Raw genomic sequence first — 23,119 nt, forward strand, 5'->3', positions numbered from 1 at the left:
TTAATAAATGGATCAGTAACTTTAATAATGCCACTTTAATAATGTTTACATATCTTTCATTACTCATCTCATATGTATATACTATATTCTATACCATCTTGCCTATGCTGCTCGCTCATCACTCATCCATATATTTATATGTACATATTCTTATTCCATCCCTTTACTTAAGATTGTGTGTGTTAAGTAGTTGTTGTTGAATTGTTAGATTACTTGTTAGATATTGCTGCACTGTCAGAACTAGAAGCACAAGCATTTCACTACACTTGCGTTAACATCTGCTAACCATGTGTATGTGATCAATAAGATTTGATTTGATTCATGACATCACAGCAGGGGCGAAACGCTCCTTGTGAATGCCAGTTACTTTAAAGTTAGCTAGTTAGTGTGATTCTAGCCTTCATCTAATTTACCGCAGGCTGCGTCTCTGCTGCTGTTTTATTCAACCTGGCTCATTTTGTAGTCCCTTTATACTTCAGAGAAACGGCTTGCCTCTGTAATAGATACTGGTACTTCTGCACTTTTGGTGTAATTATAGTGAAAATGGCTGTTGTCCTATAAACATATGGATATCAATTGATGTCTGATAAATAATGATTTATCAACAGATCTTATAAACTAGATGGAAAACAACTATAGTAAAGATGTACGACATTCAATTACTTTTCTTTTTATTTGTTAGATTTTTCTCTTCCTGTTGTTCGGACGATTAACCAGAGCATAGGTGTCTTATTCTAACTGCGTATTTCTCTCCTCTGTCCTCTCTGTCTGTCCAGATGAAGCTGTGGAACAAGTACAAGGTGACCAGTATTCCCTCGCTGGTGTTTGTGGAAGCAGCCACAGGGAAGGTGGTGTGTCGGAACGGACTACTGGTGGTGAGAGATGACCCCAAAGGTACATCTCCTCAGTCAGACTGAGCCTCAAAAATGGGGACTGCGCCGGAACACAGACACACACACGCGCAAACAAGCATACAGTTTATTACATGAAAAATGCCTCGTCAGAATTTCATATTGCGAAGTTTCTGTGCCACATCCTTCACCAGTTGGAGAGCTGGCCATATTTCTCCATTTGTGTCCTGTTCTGGTATTGCATGAATATTATAAAGTGCCCTTTCTTATTCCCACATCTGCAGACCTATAATTTCCCAGCTTTTAAGTGGGAGACCGCCTGTTCGCAAGAGCAGACTTGCATTCCTTTCTGGTACATGAGAGGATGTCCTCTCATGGCCAAAAAAAATCACAATACTTTGACATCCAGCTCTTTAGAGCCCTAATTGCACAGATCAAATCAAATGTATTTATATAGCCCTTCGTACATCAGCTGATATCTCAAAGTGCTGTACAGAAACCCAGCCTAAAACCCCAAACAGCAAGCAATGCAGGTGTAGAAGCACGGTGGCTAGGAAAAACTCCCTAGAAAGGCCAAAACCTAGGAAGAAACCTAGAGAGGAACCAGGCTATGTGGGGTGGCCAGTCCTCTTCTGGCTGTGCCGGGTGGAGATTATAACAGAACATGGCCAAGATGTTCAAATGTTCATAAATGACCAGCATGGTCGAATAATAATAAGGCAGAACAGTTGAAACTGGAGCAGCAGCACGGTCAGGTAGACTGGGGACAGCAAGGAGTCATCATGTCAGGTAGTCCTGGGGCATGGTCCTAGGGCTCAGGTTCTCCGAGAGAGAGAAAGAAAGAGAGAATTAGAGAGAGCATATGTGGGGTGGCCAGTCCTCTTTTGGCTGTGCCGGGTGGAGATTATAACAGAACATGGCCAAGATGTTCAAATGTTCATAAATGACCAGTATGGTCGAATAATAAGGCAGAAGAGTTGAAACTGGAGCAGCAGCACGACCACAACATGAGAAAGGCCCACTAGTCAGTGTTCCAAAAAAGGTCCAAATATAAATTCCATCTAGACACCGTTGCCCAAGATGACACACAAAACAATACATACCTCGGCCTAAACATCAGCGCCACAGGTAACTTCCACCAAGCTGTGAACGAGCTGAGAGACAAGGCAAGAAGGACCATAAAAAAGGATCTTTCAAAAAATACTCAGATCAGTTATAAAACCCATTGCCGTTTATAGTTGTTAGGTCTGGGATCTGCCTGCCAACCCAGAATTCACAAAATGGGACAAACACCAAATTGAGACTACATGCAGAATTTTGAAAAAATATCCTCAATGTACAACGTAAAACACCAAATAATGCATGCAGAGCAGAATTAGTCCGATAACCGCTAATGATCAAAATCCAGAAAAGAGACGTTAAATTCTACAACCACCTAAAAGGAAGCGATTCCCAAACCTTCCATAACAAAACCATCACCTACAGAGAGAGAAACCTGGAGAAGAGCCCCCCAAAGCAAGCTGGTCCTCAGGCTCTGTTCACAAACAGAACCCACAGAGCCCCAGGACAGCAACACAATTAGACCCAACCAAATCATGAGAAAACAAAAAGTTAATTACTTCCAATGTGTCAAGTAATTAACAAAAAAACTGAGCAAACTGGAATGCTTTTCCACAAAGAATTTGAAAGCAAACCCAATTTTGATAAACTCCCATATCTACTGGGTGAAATACCACAGTGTGCAATCACAGCAGCAAGATTTGTGAATTTGTGACCTGAAAAGAAAAGGGAAACCAGTGGAGAACAAACACCATTGTAAATACAACCCATATTTATGTTTTATTTATTTTCCTTTTGTACTTTAACTATTTGCACATCATTACAACACAGTATATACAGTGGGGGAAAAAAGTATTTAGTCAGCCACCAATTGTGCAAGTTCTCCCACTTAAAAAGATGAGGCCTATAATTTTCATCATAGGTACACTTCAACTATGACAGACAAAATGAGAAAAAAAATCCAGAAAATCACATTGTAGGATTTTTTACGAATTTATTTGCAAATTATGGTGGAAAATAAGTATTTGGTCAATAACAAAAGTTTCTCAATACATTGTTATATACCTTTTGTTGGCAATGACAGAGGTCAAACGTTTTCTGTAAGTCTTCACAAGGTTTTCACACACTGTTGCTGGTATTTTGGCCCATTCCTCCATGCAGATCTCCTCTAGAGCAGTGATGTTTTGGGGCTGTTGCTGGGCAACACGGACTCTCAACTCCCTCCAAAGATTTTCTATGGGGTTGAGATCTGGAGACTGGCTAGGTCACTCCAGGACCTTGAAATTCTTCTTACGAAGCCACTCCTTCATGCCCGGGCGGTGTGTTTGGGATCATTGTCATGCTGAAAGACCCAGCCACGTTTCATCTTCAATGCCCTTGCTGATGGAAGGAGGTTTTCACTCAAAATCTCACGATACATGGCCCCATTCATTCTTTCCTTTACACGGATCAGTCGTCCTGGTCCCTTTGCAGAAAAACAGCCCCAAAGCATGATGTTTCTACCCCATGCTTCACAGTAGGTATGGTGTTCTTTGGATGCAACTCAGCCTTCTTTGTCCTCCAAACACGACGAGTTGAGTTTTTACCAAAAAGTTATATTTTGGTTTCATCTGACCATATGACATTCTCCCAATCTTCTTCTGGATCATCCAAATGTTCTCTAGTAAACTTCAGATGGGCCTGGACATGTACTGGCTTAAGCAGGGGGACACGTCTGGCACTGCAGGATTTGAGTCCCTGGCGGCGTAGTGTGTTACTGATGGTAGGCTTTGTTACTTTGGTCCCAGCTCTCTGCGGGTCATTCACTAGGTCCCCCCGTGTGGTTCTGGGATTTTTGCTCACCGTTCTTGTGATCATTTTGACCCCACGGGGTGAGATCTTGCGTGGAGCCCCAGATCGAGGGAGATTATCAGTGGTCTTGTATGTCTTCTATTTCCTAATAATTGCTCCCACAGTTGATTTCTTCAAACCAAGCTGCTTACATATTGCAGATTCAGTCTTCCCAGCCTGGTGCAGGTCTACAATTTTGTTTCTGGTGTCCTTTGACAGCTCTTTGGTCTTGGCAGGTTGTGGACAGGTGTCTTTTATACTGATAACAAGTTCAAACAGGTGCCATTAATACAGGTAACGAGTGGAGGACAGAGGAGCCTCTTAAAGAAGAAGTTACAGGTCTGTGAGAGCCAGAAATCTTGCTTGTTTGTAGGTGACCAAATACTTATTTTCCACCATAATTTGCAAATAAATTCATAAAAAATCCTACAATGTCTGTCATCATTTTGTCTGTTATAGTTGAAGTGTACCTATGATGAAAATTACAGCCTTCTCTCATCTTTTTAAGTGGGAGAACTTGCACAATTGGTGGCTGACTAAATACTTTTTTGCCCCACTGTAGATGTAATATGACATTTGAAATGTCTTTATTCTTTTGGAACTTCTGTGAGTGTAATGTTTACTGTACATTTTTGTTTATTTCACTTTTGTTTATTATCTACTTCACTTGCTTTGGCAAATTTAACATATGCTTCCCATGCCAATAAAGCACTTGAATTGAATTGTGAGGGAGAGTGGAGAGAGTAGGCATGGTGGCAGTAGAACACGTGGTGCAGGGGAATGGATTTCACGAGCTGAACTGTATGACAGATCCTCTGTCTGTCTGCTTAATGAATCCCAGTCTCCATCCCAGCCCACAGTAGACTGCACACTCTATCATTCCCATGATTCATTAACACCAACTAGATGTGGTAAAGAAGAGATTCATCCATCCCCTCCTCTTTCAGAGTTGTTAGAGGGTAGCGGAAGCAGAAAAGGGGTGTGTTTGTGTTGTAGTGAGGAAGGAAGACTGGGGTTACAGGCGGGGTAGTAAGAGTTTGAGGTGGGCTGGGGGGGGTGGTTGAGAATTCAGAACCCTCTTTCAGCATTGTGAAAGGGCCTAGCTGTCTTGAGTGGCAGAGTGGAGGAGAAGTTGCCTGCAGCACCAGGAAGGAGTGCACTTTTACAGTGTGAATGGGGACAACAATAAAAGGCTACAGAGGCAGTGGGGATGTGTCAGCCCTGTCTAATGAAGGCCTATAGAGGGAAGCCCACATAAAGGAACCTTTACAGCCCTGTCTAATGAAGGCCTATAGAGGGAAGCCCACATAAAGGAACATTTACAGCCCTGTCTAATGAAGGCCTATAGAGGGAAGCCCACATAAAGGAACCTTTACAGCCCTGTCTAATGAAGGCCTATAGAGGGAAGCGCACATAAAGGAACCTTTACAGCCCTGTCTAATGAAGGCCTATAGAGGGAAGCGCACATAAAGGAACCTTTACAGCCCTGTCTAATGAAGGCCTATAGAGGGAAGCCCACATAAAGGAACCTTTACAGCCCTGTCTAATGAAGGCCTATAGAGGGAAGCCCACATAAAGGAACCTTTACAGCCCTGTCTAATGAAGGCCTATAGAGGGAAGCCCACATAAAGGAACCTTTACAGCCCTGTCTAATGAAGGCCTATAGAGGTAAGCGCACATAAAGGAACCTTTACAGCCCTGTCTAATGAAGGCCTATAGAGGGAAGCCCACATAAAGGAACCTTTACAGCCCTGTCTAATGAAGGCCTATAGAGGGAAGCCCACATAAAGGAACATTTACAGCCCTGTCTAATGAAGGCCTATAGAGGGAAGCCCACATAAAGGAACCTTTACAGCCCTGTCTAATGAAGGCCTATAGAGGGAAGCACACATAAAGGAACCTTTACAGCCCTGTCTAATGAAGGCCTATAGAGGGAAGCGCACATAAAGGAACCTTTACAGCCCTGTCTAATGAAGGCCTATAGAGGGAAGCCCACATAAAGGAACCTTTACAGCCCTGTCTAATGAAGGCCTATAGAGGGAAGCCCACATAAAGGAACATTTACAGCCCTGTCTAATGAAGGCCTATAGAGGGAAGCCCACATAAAGGAACCTTTACAGCCCTGTCTAATGAAGGCCTATAGAGGGAAGCACACATAAAGGAACCTTTACAGCCCTGTCTAATGAAGGCCTATAGAGGGAAGCGCACATAAAGGAACCTTTACAGCCCTGTCTAATGAAGGCCTATAGAGGGAAGCCCACATAAAGGAACCTTTACAGCCCTGTCTAATGAAGGCCTATAGAGGGAAGCCCACATAAAGGAACCTTTACAGCCCTGTCTAATGAAGGCCTATAGAGGGAAGCCCACATAAAGGAACCTTTATGATTTATGATTACACCTTATTATTTGGTCCTACCAAATGAATCTCTAGTGCTTGACACTAACAATGAAGACACCTTGAAAAATAAACGAGAGGGAGTAAGGCTGGCAGCGCTCCCTGTCCCTGTATGGGAAATTGAAAAGCATGGCTTTCAATAATCATTCAAATCTAATTTTGCATCTGTTGTGCGGTCCCATTTCCAAACACAGATGACATGGATTACAAAAGAGCTTGTGAGTAGGAGGCACACTGAGTTTAGACGTTTGTATGACAAATGCTGGGCACATGTGCATGTATTTAATATCTAATAGCTGTGCCAGGGGGATGGAGAGAGTGCTCTGGTTTTGAATGGGGAGTTTCTCACACACAGAAAAAGCTCTCTCCTCTGTTCACTAATCAGACCCTTGTCTCTCTATCCTTTCTCCCCAACACCAAACCCTCCCTCCCACCCTAATTCTCCCTCATTCCCTCACCCCCTCTTCATCTCTGTCCTTCCCCCCTCTCAGGCCTGGAGTTCCCCTGGGGGCCCAAGCCCTTTGCAGAGGTGGTGGCCGGCCCTCTGCTCAGGAACAACAGGCAGACGACAGACATCAGCTCATTGGAGGGCCACTATGTGGGAGTGTACTTCTCAGCACACTGGGTAAGTGGTGGGGTGGGGGCCGGGAAGGACACACACATGCAGGGAGGGAGGGAAAGGACCCTCATTTTCCTTTTCAGGCATCCAGCTGCCCCCGATATGAGCAGTAGCCTTATGAAAACAAAGGCATCAATGAAAGCCAGGGTGGGGCGGCAGGGCACAGCGGGAGGAAACACAGCAGCCGGTAGCCAGGAATGGACAGAGTAGTTAGGGGACTTCCATTGTCTGGGACTACAGTAGCTAGTTATTCCACTCCTTGCTGTCATCACCAACTAGTGCCCTTTTAAAGTGAGCAGTGGGCGTCCGATCCATTGTCTCTGTCAGTGCTGGGCTTGCCCATCCGTGTGAAGGTCGTGACTTGGTGATGCATGAAAGGCTTGTGTCACTGATGAGCTCAGCTGATGACACACACACACACAGGCCGCAGACGCCCCTCCAGCTGCCAGTGCTGCCTTCAGCTCCAGAGACCAGTCAGCACCAAGCCATAACGCACTGACTGGTCCACTTTCCAAACCAATACAAATTTGTACATTTTATTTGTCACATGCTTCACAAACAACAGGTGTAGACTAACAGTGAAATGTTTACTTACAGGTCCGTTTTCCAACGATGCAGAGTTAAAGATAAAATAGAAATAGTGACATGAGGAATAAATACACAGTGAATAACAATAATGAGTAAAAATAGCATGGCTATATACAGGGAGTACCAGTTCCAAGTCAATGTGCAGGGGTATGAGGTAATTGAGGTAATTATGTACATACAGTAAGGGATTTTGTACGTTTGCCCACTGACAAAGAAATGATCAATCTATAATTTTAATTGTAGGTTTGAACAGTGAGAGACAGAATAACAACAACAAAAATCCAGAAAAACACATGTCAAAAATGTTAGAAATTGATTTGCATTTTAAAGAGGGAAATAAGTATTTGACCCCCTCTCAATCAGAAACATTTTTGGCTCCCAGGTGTCTTTTATACAGGTAACGAGCTGAGATTAGGAGCACACTCTTAAAGGGAGTGCTCCTAATCTCAGTTTGTTACCTGTATAAAAGACACCTGTTCACAGAATCAATCAATCAGATTCCAAACTCTCCACCATGGCCAGGACCAAAGAGCTCTCCAAGGATGTCAGGGACAAGATTGTAGACCTACACAAGGCTGGAATGGGCTACAAGACAATCGCCAAGCAGCTTGGTGAGAAGGTGACAACAGTTGGTGCGATTATTCGCAAATGGAAGAAACAAAGAATATCCCTCGGCCTGGGGCTCCATGCAAGATCTCATCTCGTGGAGTTGCAATGATCATGAGAATGGTGAGGAATCAGCCCAGAACTACACGGAAGGATCTTGTCAATGATCTCAAGGCAGCTGGGACCATAGTCACCAAGAAAACAATTGGTAACACACTATGCCGTGAAGGACTGAAATCCTGCAGCGCCCGCAAGGTCCCCCTGCTCAAGAAAGCACATATACATGCCCGTCTGAAGTTTGCCAATGAACATCTGAATGGTTCAGAGGACAACTGGGTGAAAGTGTTGTGGTCAGCTGACACCAAAATTGAGCTCTTTGGCATCAACTCAACTCGCTGTGTTTGGAGGAGGAGGAATGCTGCCTATGACCCCAAGAACACCATCCCCACTGTCAAACATGGAGGTGGAAACATTATGCTTTGGGGGTGTTTTTCTGCTAAGGGGACATGACAACTTCACTGCATCAAAGGGACGATGGACGGGGCCATGTACCGTCAAATCTTGGGTGAGAACCTCCTTCCCTCAGCCAGGGCATTGAAAATGGGTCGTGGATGGATATTCCAGCATGACAATGACCCAAAACACACAGGCAAGGCAACAAAGGAGTGGCTCAAGAAGAAGCACTTTAAGGTCCTGGAGTGGCCTAGCCAGTCTCCAGACCTTAATCCCATAGAAAATCTGTGGAGGGAGCTGAAGGTTCGAGTTGCCAAACGTCAACCTCGAAACCTTAATGACTTGGAGAAGATCTGCAAAGAGTAGTGGGACAAAATTCCTCCTGAGATGTGTGCAAACCTGGTGGCCAACTACAAGAAACATCTGACCTCTGATTGCCAACAAGGGTTTTGCCACCAAGTACTAAGTCATGTTTTGCAGAGGGGTCAAATACTTATTTCCCTCATTAAAATGCATTTTTCTGGATTTTTTTATTGTTATTCTGTCTCTCACTGTTCAAATAAACCTACCATTAAAATGATAGACTAATAATTTCTTTGACAGTGGACAAACATACAAAATCAGTAGGGGATCAAATACTTTTTTCCCTCACTGTATATAATTACAAAAGCTAAGACAATGGAGCCGGAGGGAACGGCTGCCGTTTTACGGGCTCCTAACCAACTTTGCTATTTTGTGTTTTTTTATGCATTGTTTGTAACTTATTTAGTACATAATGTTGCTGCTACCATCTCTTATGACCGAAAAGAGCTTCTGGATATCAGAACAGCGATTACTCACCTCGAACTGGACAAAGATTTTTTCTTTAATGAGTCCGACGCGAAGGATGTACTGTTTCTCCGAGACCAGGCCCAAATCCCCGTCATTCGAGTGAAGAAAAGACAGCGGTACAGGGGGCAGAGATCGGGGTGCTTTGTGAGAATTCGTCAGCGAGTGCGTAACCCGCCTCTACCATCTGGCCAATGTGAAATCTCTGGAGAATAAACTGGATGAGCTCCGTTCGAGACTATTCTACCAACTGGACATTAACTGAAATATGTTATGTTTCACAGAGTCGTGGCTGAACAACAACTCGGATAATATGCATTTGGCTGGATTTTCCATGCATTCGCAGGACAGAACTGCTCCGTCCGGTAAGACGGTAGTGGTGTGTGTCTATTTGTCAATAACAGCTGGTGATCAATGTCTAATATTAAGGAAGTCTCGGTATTGCCCGCCTGAGGTAGTGTGGTGTACAGCTTATCATGAGGTACTCTATCTACCAAGAGAGTTTATCTATATTTTTCGTAGCCGTCTATTTACCACCTCAAACCGATGTTGGCACTAAGGCCGTACATAACGAGCTGTACAACGCCATAAGCAAACAAGAAAATGCTCATCCAGAAGCAGCGCTCCAACTTAAATCCGTTTTACCTAATTTCTCCCAGCATGTCACCTGTGCAACCAGAGGGGGAAAAATCTCTAGACCACCTTTACTCCACACACAGAGATGCATACAAAGCTCTCCCTCTCCCTCTATTTGGCAAATCTGACCATAATTCTATCCTCCTGATTCCTGCTTACAAGCAAAAACTACCAGTGACTCGCTCAATACGGAAGTGGTCAGATGATGCAGATTCTACGCTACAGGACTGTTTTGCTAGCACAGACTGGAATATGTTCCGGGATTCATCCAATGGCATTAAGGAGTATACCACCTGAGTCACCAGCTTCATCAATAAGTGTATCAACAACGTTGTCCCCACAGTAACCGTATGTACATATTCCAACCAGGCTAGAGCTGCCGCTGCCGTTTTCAAGGAGTGGGACACTAATCCGGACGCTTATAAGAAATCCTGCTATGCCCTCAAAAGAACCATCAAACAGGCAAAGCGTCAATACAGGACTAAGATTGAATCCTACTATACTGACTCTGATGCTCGTCGGATGTGGCAGGGCTTGCAAACTATTATGGACTGCAAAGGGAAACCCAGCCACGAGCTGCCCAGTGACGCGAGCCCACCAGACAGGCTAAATGCCTTTTATGCTCGCTTCGAGGCAAGCAACACTGAAGCACCAGCTGTTCTGGACGGCTGTGTGATCACGCTCTCCGTAGCTGATGTGAGCAAGACCTTTTAAACAGGTCAACATTAACAAGGCTGCGGGGCCAGAAGGATTACCAGGACGTGTACTCTGAGCATGGTGGACCAACTGGCAAGTGTCTTCACTTTACATTTTCAACCTCTCCCTGACCGACTCTGTTATACCTACATGTTTCAAGCAGACCACCATAGTCCTTGTGCCCAAGAAATCAACAGTAACCTGCCTAAATGACTACCGCCCCTTAGAACTCATGTCGATAGCCATGAAGTGTTTTGAAAGGCTGGTCATGGCTCACATCAATACCATCATCACACTGCCCTTTCCCACATGGACAAAAGGAACACCTATGTGAGAATGCTGTTCATTGACTACAGCTCAGCGTTCAACACCATACTGCCTACAATGCTCATCACTAAGCTAAGGACCCTGTGACTAAACACCTCCCTCTGCAACTGGATTCTGGACTTCTTGACAAGCTGCCCCCAGGTGGTAAGGGTAGGCAACAGCACATCTGCCACGCTGATCCTCAACACGGGGGCCCCTCAGGGGTGCGTGCTTAGTCCCCTCCTGTACTCCCTGTTCACCCACGACTGTGTGGCCAAGCACGACTCCAACATCATTATTAAGTTTGCTGACAACACAACGGTGGTGGCCTGATCACCGACGAGACATCCTATAGGGAGGATGTCAGAGACCTGGCAGTGTGGTGCAAGGACAACCACCTCTCCCTCAATGTGAGCAAGACAAAGGAGCTGACTGTGGAGAACAGGAAAAGGAGGGTCGAACAGTCCCCCATTAACATCGGGGCTGTAGTGGAGCGGGTCGAGAGATTAAATTTCCTTGATGTCCACATCATCTACAACAAACTATCATGGTCCAAAAACACCAAGAAAGTTGTGAAGAGTGCACGAAAATGCCTTTTCCCCCTCTGGAGACTGAAAAGATACCTCCGCACATTGACTCGGTACCAGTACCCCCTGTATATAGCCTCGTAGTTGTTATTTTATTGTTACTTTTTATTTAATTTTGTGTTACTTGTTATTTAATTTTTCACTTAAGAAAATATTTACTAAATAAACAAATCTATTTCTTGAACTGCATTGTTGGTTAAGGGCTTGTAAATCAACATTTCACAGTAACACGGTAAGGTACCTGTGATACCTGTTGTATTCAGCGCATGTGACAAATACAATTTGATATAGTTATGTGTATTATTTTAAGGGTACATTCCCCTCTCTTAACAGTGTAAATTCACCACAGCATTATTAGACAGTTCCAAGCGTGAAAAGGCCAGCACTTGGCAATTGGATTACTTTTACCAATAACCTGAAGTGACCCTCGACAGGATAGAGTAGGTGGCCCAGTTCCTCACTGACTTTACCCTCGTCACTAGCCATGTGTGTGTGTTGGCGCTGTGTTTGTGTCACTGAGGCTGAGAAAGAAAAGGAGGAAATGGAGAATGGATAGAGAAAATATACTGTAAGAGGGAGAGACTGATGAGTGAGACTGGTCTGGTTTGTTTTCTTCAGCCACAGATCTGCCACCGCTGGCACTCTGATACCATCTTAATGCCAGCCGCTCTGCTCCTCCACGCTCGCACGCACTCATGGAGGGAACACAACACACACACACTAGACCAGAGACTATGAAGTCATTCTCCCTGCTTGACTTGAGAGGGCTCTCAAAATACCCACTCACAACAACAAATGCCTCCAAGCTAAGAACATCCTGAGTTCAATCCCGAGCACTTAGGTTCTCACATTTGAATGGCCCAGGAAACAAAATGTAAATGTTAGTCCTGGTTCCTGGTGAAACATTGGAGTGATGTACTGCAGAGAGTCAGTCAGAAAACACACCCAAGGCCATGTTATATATATATATATATATACACACAGTTGTATAGGGACAGATCAATATAGGTCATTCTGGAAACTGTGTTTGTGTTGTCCCTGCAGTGCCCTCCATGCCGCAGTCTGACTCGGGTGCTGGTAGAATCATATCGCACTGTGAAGGAATCGGGTCAGAAGTTTGAGATGGTGTTCGTCAGCGCTGACAGGTGAGACTCAATACACGTATACATACTCTGTCTCGCGCTCTCTCTGTTGCTCTCTGTCGCGCATATATATATATATATATATATATATATATATATATACATACATACATATATATATATATATATATATATATATATATATATATATATATATATATATATATATATATATATATATATATACATACATACATACATACACACTTTTTTCGTCCATTAAAATAACATCAAATTGATCAGAAATACAGTGTAGACATTTAATATTTTAAATGACTTTTGGAGCCGGAAACGGCTGATTTAAAAAAAAAATATATATATATATATAATAATAATAATGGAATATCTACATAGGCCCATTATCAGCAACCATCACTCCTGTGTTCCAATGGCATGTTGAGTGCCTAGAAGGCCAGCATACCGGAGTCGCCTCTTCACTGTTGACATTGAGACTGGTGTTTTGCGGGTACTATTTAATGAAGCTGCCAGTTGAGGACTTGTGAGGCGTCTGTTTCTCAAACTACACACTAATGGACTTGTCCTCTCGCTCAGTTGTGCACCAGGGCCTCCCACTCTTTCTATTCTGGTTAGAGACCGTTTGCGCTGTTCTGTGAAGGGAGTAGTACACAGCATTGTACAAGATCTTCAGTTTCATGGCAATTTCTCGCATGGAATAGCCTTCATTTCTCAGAACAAGAATAGACTGACAAGTTTCAGAAGAAAGGTCTTTGTTTCTGGCCATTTTGAGCCTGTAATCAAACCCACAAATGCTGATGCTCCAGATACTCAACTAGTCTAAAGAAGGCCAGTTTAATTGCTTATTTAATCAGAACAACAGTTTTCAGCTGTGCTAATATAATTGCAAAAGAGTTTTCTAATGATCAATTAGCCTTCTTAAAATGATAAACTTTGTTTAGCTAACACAATGTGCCATTAGAACACAGGAGTGATGGTTGCTGATAATGGGCCTCTGTACGCCTATGTAGATATTCCATAAAAAAATCTGCCTTTTACAGCTACAATAGTCATTTACAACATGAACAATGTCTAGCCTGTATTTCTGGTCCATTTGATGTTATTTTAATGGACAAACATTTGAATCGACTGAATAAACAAAGTTGACAGTGGCTCTAAGGGTTGTTTTGTGTTTGTCAACCAACGCAGGTCGGAGGAGTCCTTTCAGCAGTACTTCAGTGAGATGCCTTGGTTGGCAGTCCCATACTCAGACGAGGCCCGACGATCACGACTCAACAGACTCTTCGGAATACAAGGTACAACACTATCTCTGATGTCTCCTCCTGTACTCATATACTGTAGTCCTCCTGGACATGAGGCTCAGAGTGAGTATCAAACACTAACTGTCTGGCCAAATTATGTGTTGATGTGGAGAAGCGGCCTAATGGCAGCCAGCTCTACTGTGTGCTGTTCTGTGCTGGGTAAGGAACAGTGAACAGATAGCCCTCAAGCTAAAGGAATGTGGGCTGGTAATCAAGTTTACTGTCCCGCTCACTGAGTAAGGGTCATTTCTCTCTCTCGCTCTGCCTTTTTTTCCTTCTTCCCAAGGCTTTTTTTCTATAACCTACCCCTCACCCCCGTCTCTCGCTAATGCCCCCACCATCAAGTCTGTCTGTCCGTCTATCCGTCCGTCCACAGGGGAGAAGTGTGGTTGTAGTCAAGGTGCTGGCTCATTGCCTTTTCTGCCTGAATGTTAAGAATGCTTGCAGGACTAGTCGATACTGCTCCGCTTCCCCAATCAAACCCGTGTTATTCACACTGGCCCCCACCCATCACCACACACACCCTTCCTCCCAGCCAAACACACACTATGCACTCTGTCTGTTTCTGATAAGGCTGTTTAATACGGCAGTGAGATTGTAATCTGAAAGACTGTGGGAGAGAAAGGGGTCGGGCGTTATGAAAAATCTCCTGAACAGGGAACGCAGCGGGAGTCTGAGCAGAGAAATGGATGGAGAGAGAGAGAGAGAGAGAGAGAGAGAGAGAGAGAGCAGAGGCAGGTCAGAGCCTCTGAGGGACTTTAAGCTGCTCCATACCACACAGATAAACAGTGGGAGAGAGACAGCCATATGTGGTGAGAGTAACTGGAAAACATGGAAGAATAGGAGGGTGAGGTGGCAGAGTAGCAAGATCTTCAATTCATGATTGTTCTCTCCCTGTTTCCATCTTTCTCACTTTCTTTTTTCCTCTCTCCCACCCTCGCTCCCCAGGTATTCCCACCCTTATTCTGCTGGACACGGAAGGTCACATGATCACGCGACAGGGCCGTGTGGAGGTGCTGAATGACCCAGAGTGTCGGCTCTTCCCCTGGCACCCCAGGCCCGTACTGGAGCTCAGCGAGTCCAACGCCGTGCAGCTCCACGAGGGGCCCTGCCTCGTGCTCTTTGTGGGTGAGTAGATGAGTGGATGACCATTTCAATGTCAGTCCCTACCGTGCACCTCCACAAGAGGCCCTACCTCATGCTCTTTGTGGGTGAATGGAGGAGCATTCAGTGCTGGTTTCTACCAAAACAATCCTTTAGACTATGTAGAGTAGTACATTCTAAATAATATTGTGCAAGTAGTAAAAGTGAACAGATCAGTTGTAAGGCCGCATGCTATTTTAAAGTTTGAGAACATGCAAGAGTAGGGTAGAGAGAAGGATGAGAAGAAAATGGTCTGTCTGTCTGTTAAGCTGTTAGCAGTGAGAGAGATGGCAGAGATGGATGCCATGCTCTGCTAAGTGGCTCAGGCCAAAGTGGACAGGACAGCCAGCAGGCCAGACAACACAATAATAAAGCAATGTGAGAATGGAGTGACCGGGTGCACACTGATGACCTCAGGCCACCCTAAGATCAGATCCAAAGGGCTCAACCACAGACCACCTGCTCTCCTCCGTTTGCCTCCTCACTCATCTGCTCATCTGTCCATTCACTCACCCCCTCTCTCCTCCCGTCCTGCACATTCTTTCTTTCCTTTTTCTCATGGCAGTTTTTCTTTCTCTCTCCATCCTGTCCCCTCTCTCTGGCCTTTCTCTCTTCATCCTGTCCTCTCGCTGGCCTTGCTCTCTTCATCCTGTCCTCTCGTTGGCCTTTCTCTCTTCATCCTGCCCTCTCGCTGACCTTTCTCTCTTCATCCTGTCCTCTCTCTGGCCTTTCTCTCTTCATCCTGTCCTCTCGCTGGCCTTTCTCTCTTCATCCTGTCCTCTCGCTGGCCTTTCTCTCTTCATCCTGTCCTCTCTCTGGTCTTTCTCTCTTCATCCTGTCCTCTCTCTGGCACTTTCTCTCTTCATCCTGTCCCCTCTCTCTGGCACTTTCTCTCTTCATCCTGTCCCCTCTCTCTGGCCTTTCTCTCTTCATCCTGTCCCCTCTCTCTGGCCTTTCTCTCTTCATCCTGTCCTCTCGCTGGTCTTCATGCATTCACACCCAGTTTTCGCTCTCCTCTGTCTCTCTCTCTCTCACACACACATTATCTCTCTCAACCTTTACTCTTTATCCTCTTTTCATACATTTGACACCTGTGTGTCTCTCTTGTTCAGATGCGGAGGAGGAGGGAGAGCTGGAGCCGGCGAAGGAGCTGATCCAGCCAATCGCAGAGAAGATCATGGCTAAGTACAAAGCCAAGGAGGAGGAGACACCACTGCTCTTCTTCGTGGCTGGAGAGGTTAGATAGTGGACACATGTACATGCACACACACACCTCCAGCTGACCTAGATGAGAATATTCACACCTGATGAAATCTGTCTTCACATTTGGTGTTTTAGTTGTTTTGCATTCTTGTCTTGTGTACTGTACATCTCTACTGTGGGCATCCGTCTCTGTGTGTGATTGCTTGTTGCTATGCTCTGGTATGACGTTCCATCTGCTTTAGTTATCACATATCATAATCCTCTGGTAGAGAACACCAACCGACACACAAATGGGTGGCAGGTAGCCTAGTGGTTAGAGGGTTGGCCCAGTAACCGAAAGGTTGCCTAATTGAATCCCCGAGCTGACATGGTAAAAATCTGTCGTTCTGCCCCTGAACAAGGCAGTTAACCCACTGTTTCTAGGCCATCATTGTACATAAGAATTTGTTCTCAATTGACTTGCCTAGTTAAATAAAGGTTAAATAAAAAAATATATATAAAAAATAAGCTACAGTATAATATCAGAGGGGCAGTTTCTGAGGGATGAAACCCTCTTTCACTTTTATGTGAGACACACCACACGGCCCATGGCCCAGAATTCAGCTGGCCGTCTGTCTGATGATAGCTGTTCTCCCTCTATCCGCAGAACAGCTGTGCACCTCTCCCTCCCGAATCCTCTATCTCCCCCTCGATCCTTCCGCCAGCCCTCAGTGCAGGAGGGATCATGGAATTATCTTAACTCTTGTTATCTCTTGTTTTTCCTTCTCATCCTTTCTGGAACTTGTGGAGTTAGCAGCAGGGGCAGCCATAATTACCAGATTAGCTAGCTCCCCTTCTCCTCCTCTCCCCTGCTCACAGGGCTCAGAGCTCGGGGAGGTCAGGATGCTGTCCCATGTCAGATGGTCTAGGTTTCAGCCATGGGGGACTGCACAGGTGCTCCCTCTCTGTCCTGTCTGACCATCTGCCTGGCTGCCTGAGGCCACACGGCTCTCATGACAGCCTTGAAATGCCACGGCCACAGACAGACCGAAGGACTGACGCGTTCACATGTCACAGACAGGCGCTGAAACTAACACCCTCTCTCTTTACCGTTCACTTGTTTTGGGGATTTATTGCATATTAAATGGTATTTCTGTTCATCCGGACTCGACCCATTCTAATGAATGCTTTCTAGGTGCATGTTCAATCTGGCACCCCTGGTAGTCTATAGCAGGCAGGTACAGTTTTCTTCTCATCGTCTGGGTTACATGTAGCTGGATCTTCACCAGCACTGGATCTGTTCCAGACTGGGATAGTCCCAAATGGCACCCAACTCCCTATATAGTGCATTACTTTTTACCAGAGCTCTATGGGGAATAGGGTACCATTTTGGATGCAGCCTGTGTATACCCTGTTAGATATCACTCCCTGCCATGGACCCATTGGGCTCTCTTATGCCCATTGGGCTCTGTTATATTGGGCTCTCTGTTATACATGATGAACCCCCATGCAGCCTACAGGGCCCTGGCCTGGTTGATGCCTGCCTGCATGTGGCTAGACCAGGCCCTGTCTGCCAGCTGCTGGGGAAGGTTTATCAGTGAGACAGCACTATGCTGGAAGACCCACAGGGAGAGCCTGGCCTGCAGAAAATGAGGGGATCTCATTACCCCGCTATGTCACACAGGGGCTGAGAGAAACTGACTGGCAACCTACAGTAGGACAATTGGAAGACACCCTATTCACACAGAAAATGAATGGGGATTGATTGATGTGTGATTGCAATAAAGATGTCTACTGTAATTTATAAATGTTTCTATCAGTACACTACATTACCAAAAGTATGTGGACAACTGCTCGTCAAAAATCTCATTCCAAAATCTTGGGCATTAATATGGAGTTGGTCCCCCCTTTGCTGCTATAACAGCCTCCACTCTTCTAGGAAAACTTTCCACTAGATGTTGGAACATTGCTGCGGGGACTTGCTTCAATTCAGCCACGAGCATTAGTGAGGTCGGGCACTGATGTTGGTCGATTAGGCCTGGCTCGCAGTAGGCACTCACAATTCATCCCAAAGGTGTTCGATGGGGTTGAGGCCAGAGCACTAAGCAGGCTAGTCAAGTTCTCTCTTTATGTAGTGTTGTCTCTCTTGTCGTGATGTGTGTTTTGCCCTATATTTATTTTAATCACAGCCCCCATCCCTGCAGGAGGTATTTTGCCTTTTGGTAGGCTATCATTGTAAATAAGAATTTGTTCTTAACTGACTTGCCTAGTTAAATAAAGGTCCAATTAAAAATTGCATTTAAAAAAGTTCTTCCACACCGATCTCGACAAACCATTTCTGTATGGACCTTGCTTTGTGCACAGGGGCATTTTCATGCTGAAACAGGAAAGGGCCTTCCCCAAACTGTTGCCACAAAGTTGGAAGCAGAGAATCGTCTACAATGTCATTGTATGCTGTAGTGTTAAGATTTCCCTTCACTGGAACTAAGGGGCCCGAACCATGAAAAACAGCCCCAGACCATTAATTCCTCCTCCACCAAATTTTAGTTGGCACTATGCATTTGGGCAGGTAGCATTCTCCTGGCATCCACCAAACACAGATTCCAATGGCAGCGAGCTTTACAATACTCCAGCCAACACTTGGCATTGGGCATGATGATCTTAGGCTTGTGTGCGGCTGCTCAGTAATGGGAACTCATTACATGAAACTCCCGACGAACAGTTCTTGTGCTGATTTTGCTTCCGTCCCTCTCCTCGCCCCTACTTGGGCATGAACCAGGGACCCTCTGCACACATAGACAACAGCCACTCTCAAAGCATCATTACCCAAGGGGAACAACTACTTCAAGGTCTCAGCGAGTGATGTCACCGATTGAAACGCTAACTAGCTAGCCATTTCACATCGGTTACACTCACCCCCCTTTTGACCTCCTCCTTTTCCGCAGCAACCAGTGATCTGGGTCAACAGCATCAATGTGACAGTATTGCTTCTGTCCCTCTCCTCGCCCCTACCTGGGCTCGAACCAGGGATCCTCTGCACACATAGAAACACTATTAGCGCACACCCCGCCAACTAGCTAGCTATTTCACATCGGTTACATCCACATACTTTTGTGTATATTATGTTTTATTTAAATTTTATTGACTGTATTTTCTATATAATTGACTCAATGGGATATTTAGGGTCTAGTTGTCTTTGCCTTGACTCTTCCCAGGTATAACCAGGAATAGGAGATCCTGACAGTAGTTTAGTCTGCCGCCAGTCTCACCTGCTAACCTCCCTGACCCCAGGGTTCAAAGTACGAGGCCTGTGTCACACTGTGTTGTGAGCCAGACAGGTTGGCCTCCACTAGTTATTTATGTCCAAGCAGTGTGGCATTTATAGAAACACTTGTCTCCTGTTTACCTTACTGACAGTACAGTTCAACAGTTAGAAGAAATTAAACAATTATCAAGAAGCCAATATCCTCACAGGCAAATCCCTGTCATTTAGGACAACCATATACCTACTGATTAAATCATATGTTACATAACACTTTTCACAAGATCTAACACCTCTTTACAAGAGAGTTTTCTTTAAAAAAATATATATATATATTTCACCTTTATTTAACCAGGTAGGCAAGTTGAGAACAAGTTCTCATTTACAATTGCGACCTGGCCAAGATAAAGCAAAGCAGTTCGACAGATACAACGACACAGAGTTACACATGGAGTAAAACAAACATACAGTCAATAATACAGTATAAACAAGTATATATACAATGTGAGCAAATGAGGTGAGAAGGGAGGTAAAGGCAAAAAAGGCCATGGTGGCAAAGTAAATACAATATAGCAAGTAAAACACTGGAATGGTAGTTTTGCAATGGAAGAATGTACAAAGTAGAAATAAAAATAATGGGGTGCAAAGGAGCAAAATAAATAAATAAAATACAGTTGGGAAAGACGTAGTTGTTTGGGCTAAATTATAGGTGGGCTATGTACAGGTGCAGTAATCTGTGAGCTGCTCTGACAGTTGGTGCTTAAAGCTAGTGAGGGAGATAAGTGTTTCCAGTTTCAGAGATTTTTGTAGTTCGTTCCAGTCATTGGCAGCAGAGAACTGGAAGGAGAGGCGGCCAAAGAAAGAATTGGTTTTGGGGGTGACTAGAGAGATATACCTGCTGGAGCGTGTGCTACAGGTGGGAGATGCTATGGTGACCAGCGAGCTGAGATAAGGGGGGACTTTACCTAGCAGGGTCTTGTAGATGACATGGAGCCAGTGGGTTTGGCAACGAGTATGAAGCGAGGGCCAGCCAACGAGCGTACAGGTCGCAATGGTGGGTAGTATATGTGGCTTTGGTGACAAAACGGATTGCACTGTGATAGACTGCATCCAATTTGTTGAGTAGGGTATTGGACGCTATTTTGTAAATGACATCGCCAAAGTCGAGGATTGGTAGGATGGTCAGTTTTACAAGGGTATGTTTGGCAGCATGAGTGAAGGATGCTTTGTTGCGAAATAGGAAGCCAATTCTAGATTTAACTTTGGATTGGAGATGTTTGATGTGGGTCTGGAAGGAGAGTTTCCAGTCTAACCAGACATCTAAGTATTTGTAGTTGTCCACGTATTCTAAGTCAGAGCCGTCCAGAGTAGTGATGTTGGACAGGCGGGTAGGTGCAGGTAGCGATCGGTTGAAGAGCAATTGGAGGCCACGGAAGGAGAGTTGTATGGCATTGAAGCTTGCCTGGAGGGTTGTTAACACAGTGTCCAAAGAAGGGCCAGAAGCATACAGAATGGTGTCGTCTGCGTAGAGGTGGATCAGAGACTCACCAGCAGCAAGAGTGACCTCATTGATGTATACAGAGAAGAGAGTCGGTCCAAGAATTGAACCCTGTGGCACCCCCATAGAGACTGCCAGATATCCGGACAGCAGACCCTCCGATTTGACACACTGAACTCTATCAGAGAAGTAGTTGGTGAACCAGGCGAGGCAATCATTTGAGAAACCAAGGCTGTCGAGTCTGCCGATGAGGATGTGGTGATTGACAGAGTCGAAAGCCTTGGCCAGATCAATGAATACGGCTGCACAGTAATGTTTCTTATCGATAGCGGTTAAGATATCGTTTAGGACCTTGAGCGTGGCTGAGGTGCACCCATGACCAGCTCTGAAACCAGATTGCATAGCAGAGAAGGTATGGTGAGATTCGAAATGGTCGGTAATCTGTTTGTTGACTTGGCTTTCGAAGACCTTAGAAAGGCATGGTAGGATAGATATAGGTCTGTAGCAGTTTGGGTCAAGAGTGTCCCCCCCTTTGAAGAGGGGGATGACCGCAGCTGCTTTCCAATCTTTGGGAATCTCAGACGACACGAAAGAGAGGTTGAACAGGCTAGTAATAGGGGTGGCAACAATTTCGGCAGATAATTTTAGAAAGAAAGGGTCCAGATTGTTTAGCCCAGCTGATTTGTAGGGGTCCAGATTTTGCAGCTCTTTCAGAACATCAACTGAACGGATTTGGGAGAAGGAGAAATGGGGAAGGCTTGGGCGAGTTGCTGTTGGGGGTGCAGTGCTGTTGACCGGGGTAGGAGTAGCCAGGTGGAAAGCATGGCCAGCCGTATAAAAATGATATTGAAATTCTCAATTATGGGGGATTTATCAGTGGTGACAGTGTTTCCTATCTTCAGTGCAGTGGGCAGCTGGGAGGAGGTGTTCTTATTCTCCATGGACTTTACAGTGTCCCAGAACTTTTTTGAGTTAGTGTTGCAGGAAGCAAATTTCTGCTTGAAAAAGCTAGCCTTGGCTTTTCTAACTGCCTGTGTATAATGGTTTCTAGCTTCCCTGAACAGCTGCATATCACGGGGGCTGTTCGATGCTAATGCAGAATGCCATAGGATGGTTTTGTGTTGGTTAAGGGCAGTCAGATCTGGGGAGAACCAAGGGCTATATCTGTTCCTGGTTCTAAATTTATTGAATGGGGCATGTTTATTTAAGATGGTTAGGAAGGCATTTAAAAAAAAATATCCAGGCATCCTCTACTGACGGGATGAGATCAATATCCTTCCAGGATACCCCGGCCAGGTCGATTAGAAAGGCCTGCTCGCTGAAGTGTTTCAGGGAGCGTTTTACAGTGATGAGTGGAGGTCGTTTGACCGCTGACCCATTACGGATGCAGGCAATGAGGCAGTGATCGCTGAGATCTTGGTTGAAGACAGCAGAGGTGTATTTAGAGGGGAAGTTGGTTAGGATGATATCTATGAGGGTGCCCGTGTTTAAGGCTTTGGGGAGGTACCTGGTAGGTTCATTGATAATTTTTGTGAGATTGAGGGCATCAAGTTTAGATTGTAGGATGGCTGGGGTGTTAAGCATGTTCCAGTTTAGGTCGCCTAGCAGCACGAGCTCTGAAGATAGATGGGGGGGCAATCAGTTCACATATGGTGTCCAGAGCACAGCTGGGGGCAGAGGGTGGTCTATAGCAGGCGGCAACGGTGAGAGACTTGTTTTTAGAGAGGTGGATTTTTAAAAGTAGAAGTTCAAATTGTTTGGGTACAGACCTGGATAGTAGGACAGAACTCTGCAGGCTACCGCCCCCTTTGGCAGTTCTATCTTGTCTGAAAATGTTGTAGTTTGGAATTAACATTTCAGAATTTTTGGTGGTCTTCCTAAGCCAGGATTCAGACACAGCTAGGACATTTGGGTTGGCAGAGTGTGCTAAAGCAGTGAATAGAACAAACTTAGGGAGGAGGCTTCTAATGTTAACATGCATGAAACCAAGGCTATTACGGTTACAGAAGTCGTCAAAAGAGAGCGCCTGGGGAATAGGAGTGGAGCTAGGCACTGCAGGGCCTGGATTCACCTCTACATCGCCAGAGGAACATAGGAGGAGTAGAATAAGGGTGCGGCTAAAAGCAATAAGAATTGGTTGTCTAGAACGTCTGGAACAGAG

At 45.1% G+C, this 23,119-nt stretch overlaps 1 protein-coding gene across 1 annotated transcript in view; it reads left to right on the forward strand.

Annotated features, from left to right (window-relative positions):
- Positions 1 to 23,119, forward strand: part of nxn (nucleoredoxin) — a 91,024-nt gene that overhangs the window by 61,046 nt on the left and 6,859 nt on the right. Inside the window, exons 2-7 of the mRNA XM_029672494.2 lie at positions 777 to 894; positions 6,627 to 6,760; positions 12,499 to 12,599; positions 13,761 to 13,867; positions 14,822 to 15,001; positions 16,129 to 16,253. Of these exons, the coding sequence (XP_029528354.1) occupies positions 777 to 894; positions 6,627 to 6,760; positions 12,499 to 12,599; positions 13,761 to 13,867; positions 14,822 to 15,001; positions 16,129 to 16,253 (765 nt within the window). The remainder of the gene's footprint in view (positions 1 to 776; positions 895 to 6,626; positions 6,761 to 12,498; positions 12,600 to 13,760; positions 13,868 to 14,821; positions 15,002 to 16,128; positions 16,254 to 23,119) is intronic.

Source organism: Oncorhynchus nerka, linkage group LG11 (assembly GCF_034236695.1).
Source record: "Oncorhynchus nerka isolate Pitt River linkage group LG11, Oner_Uvic_2.0, whole genome shotgun sequence".
Taxonomy (NCBI): domain Eukaryota; kingdom Metazoa; phylum Chordata; class Actinopteri; order Salmoniformes; family Salmonidae; genus Oncorhynchus; species Oncorhynchus nerka.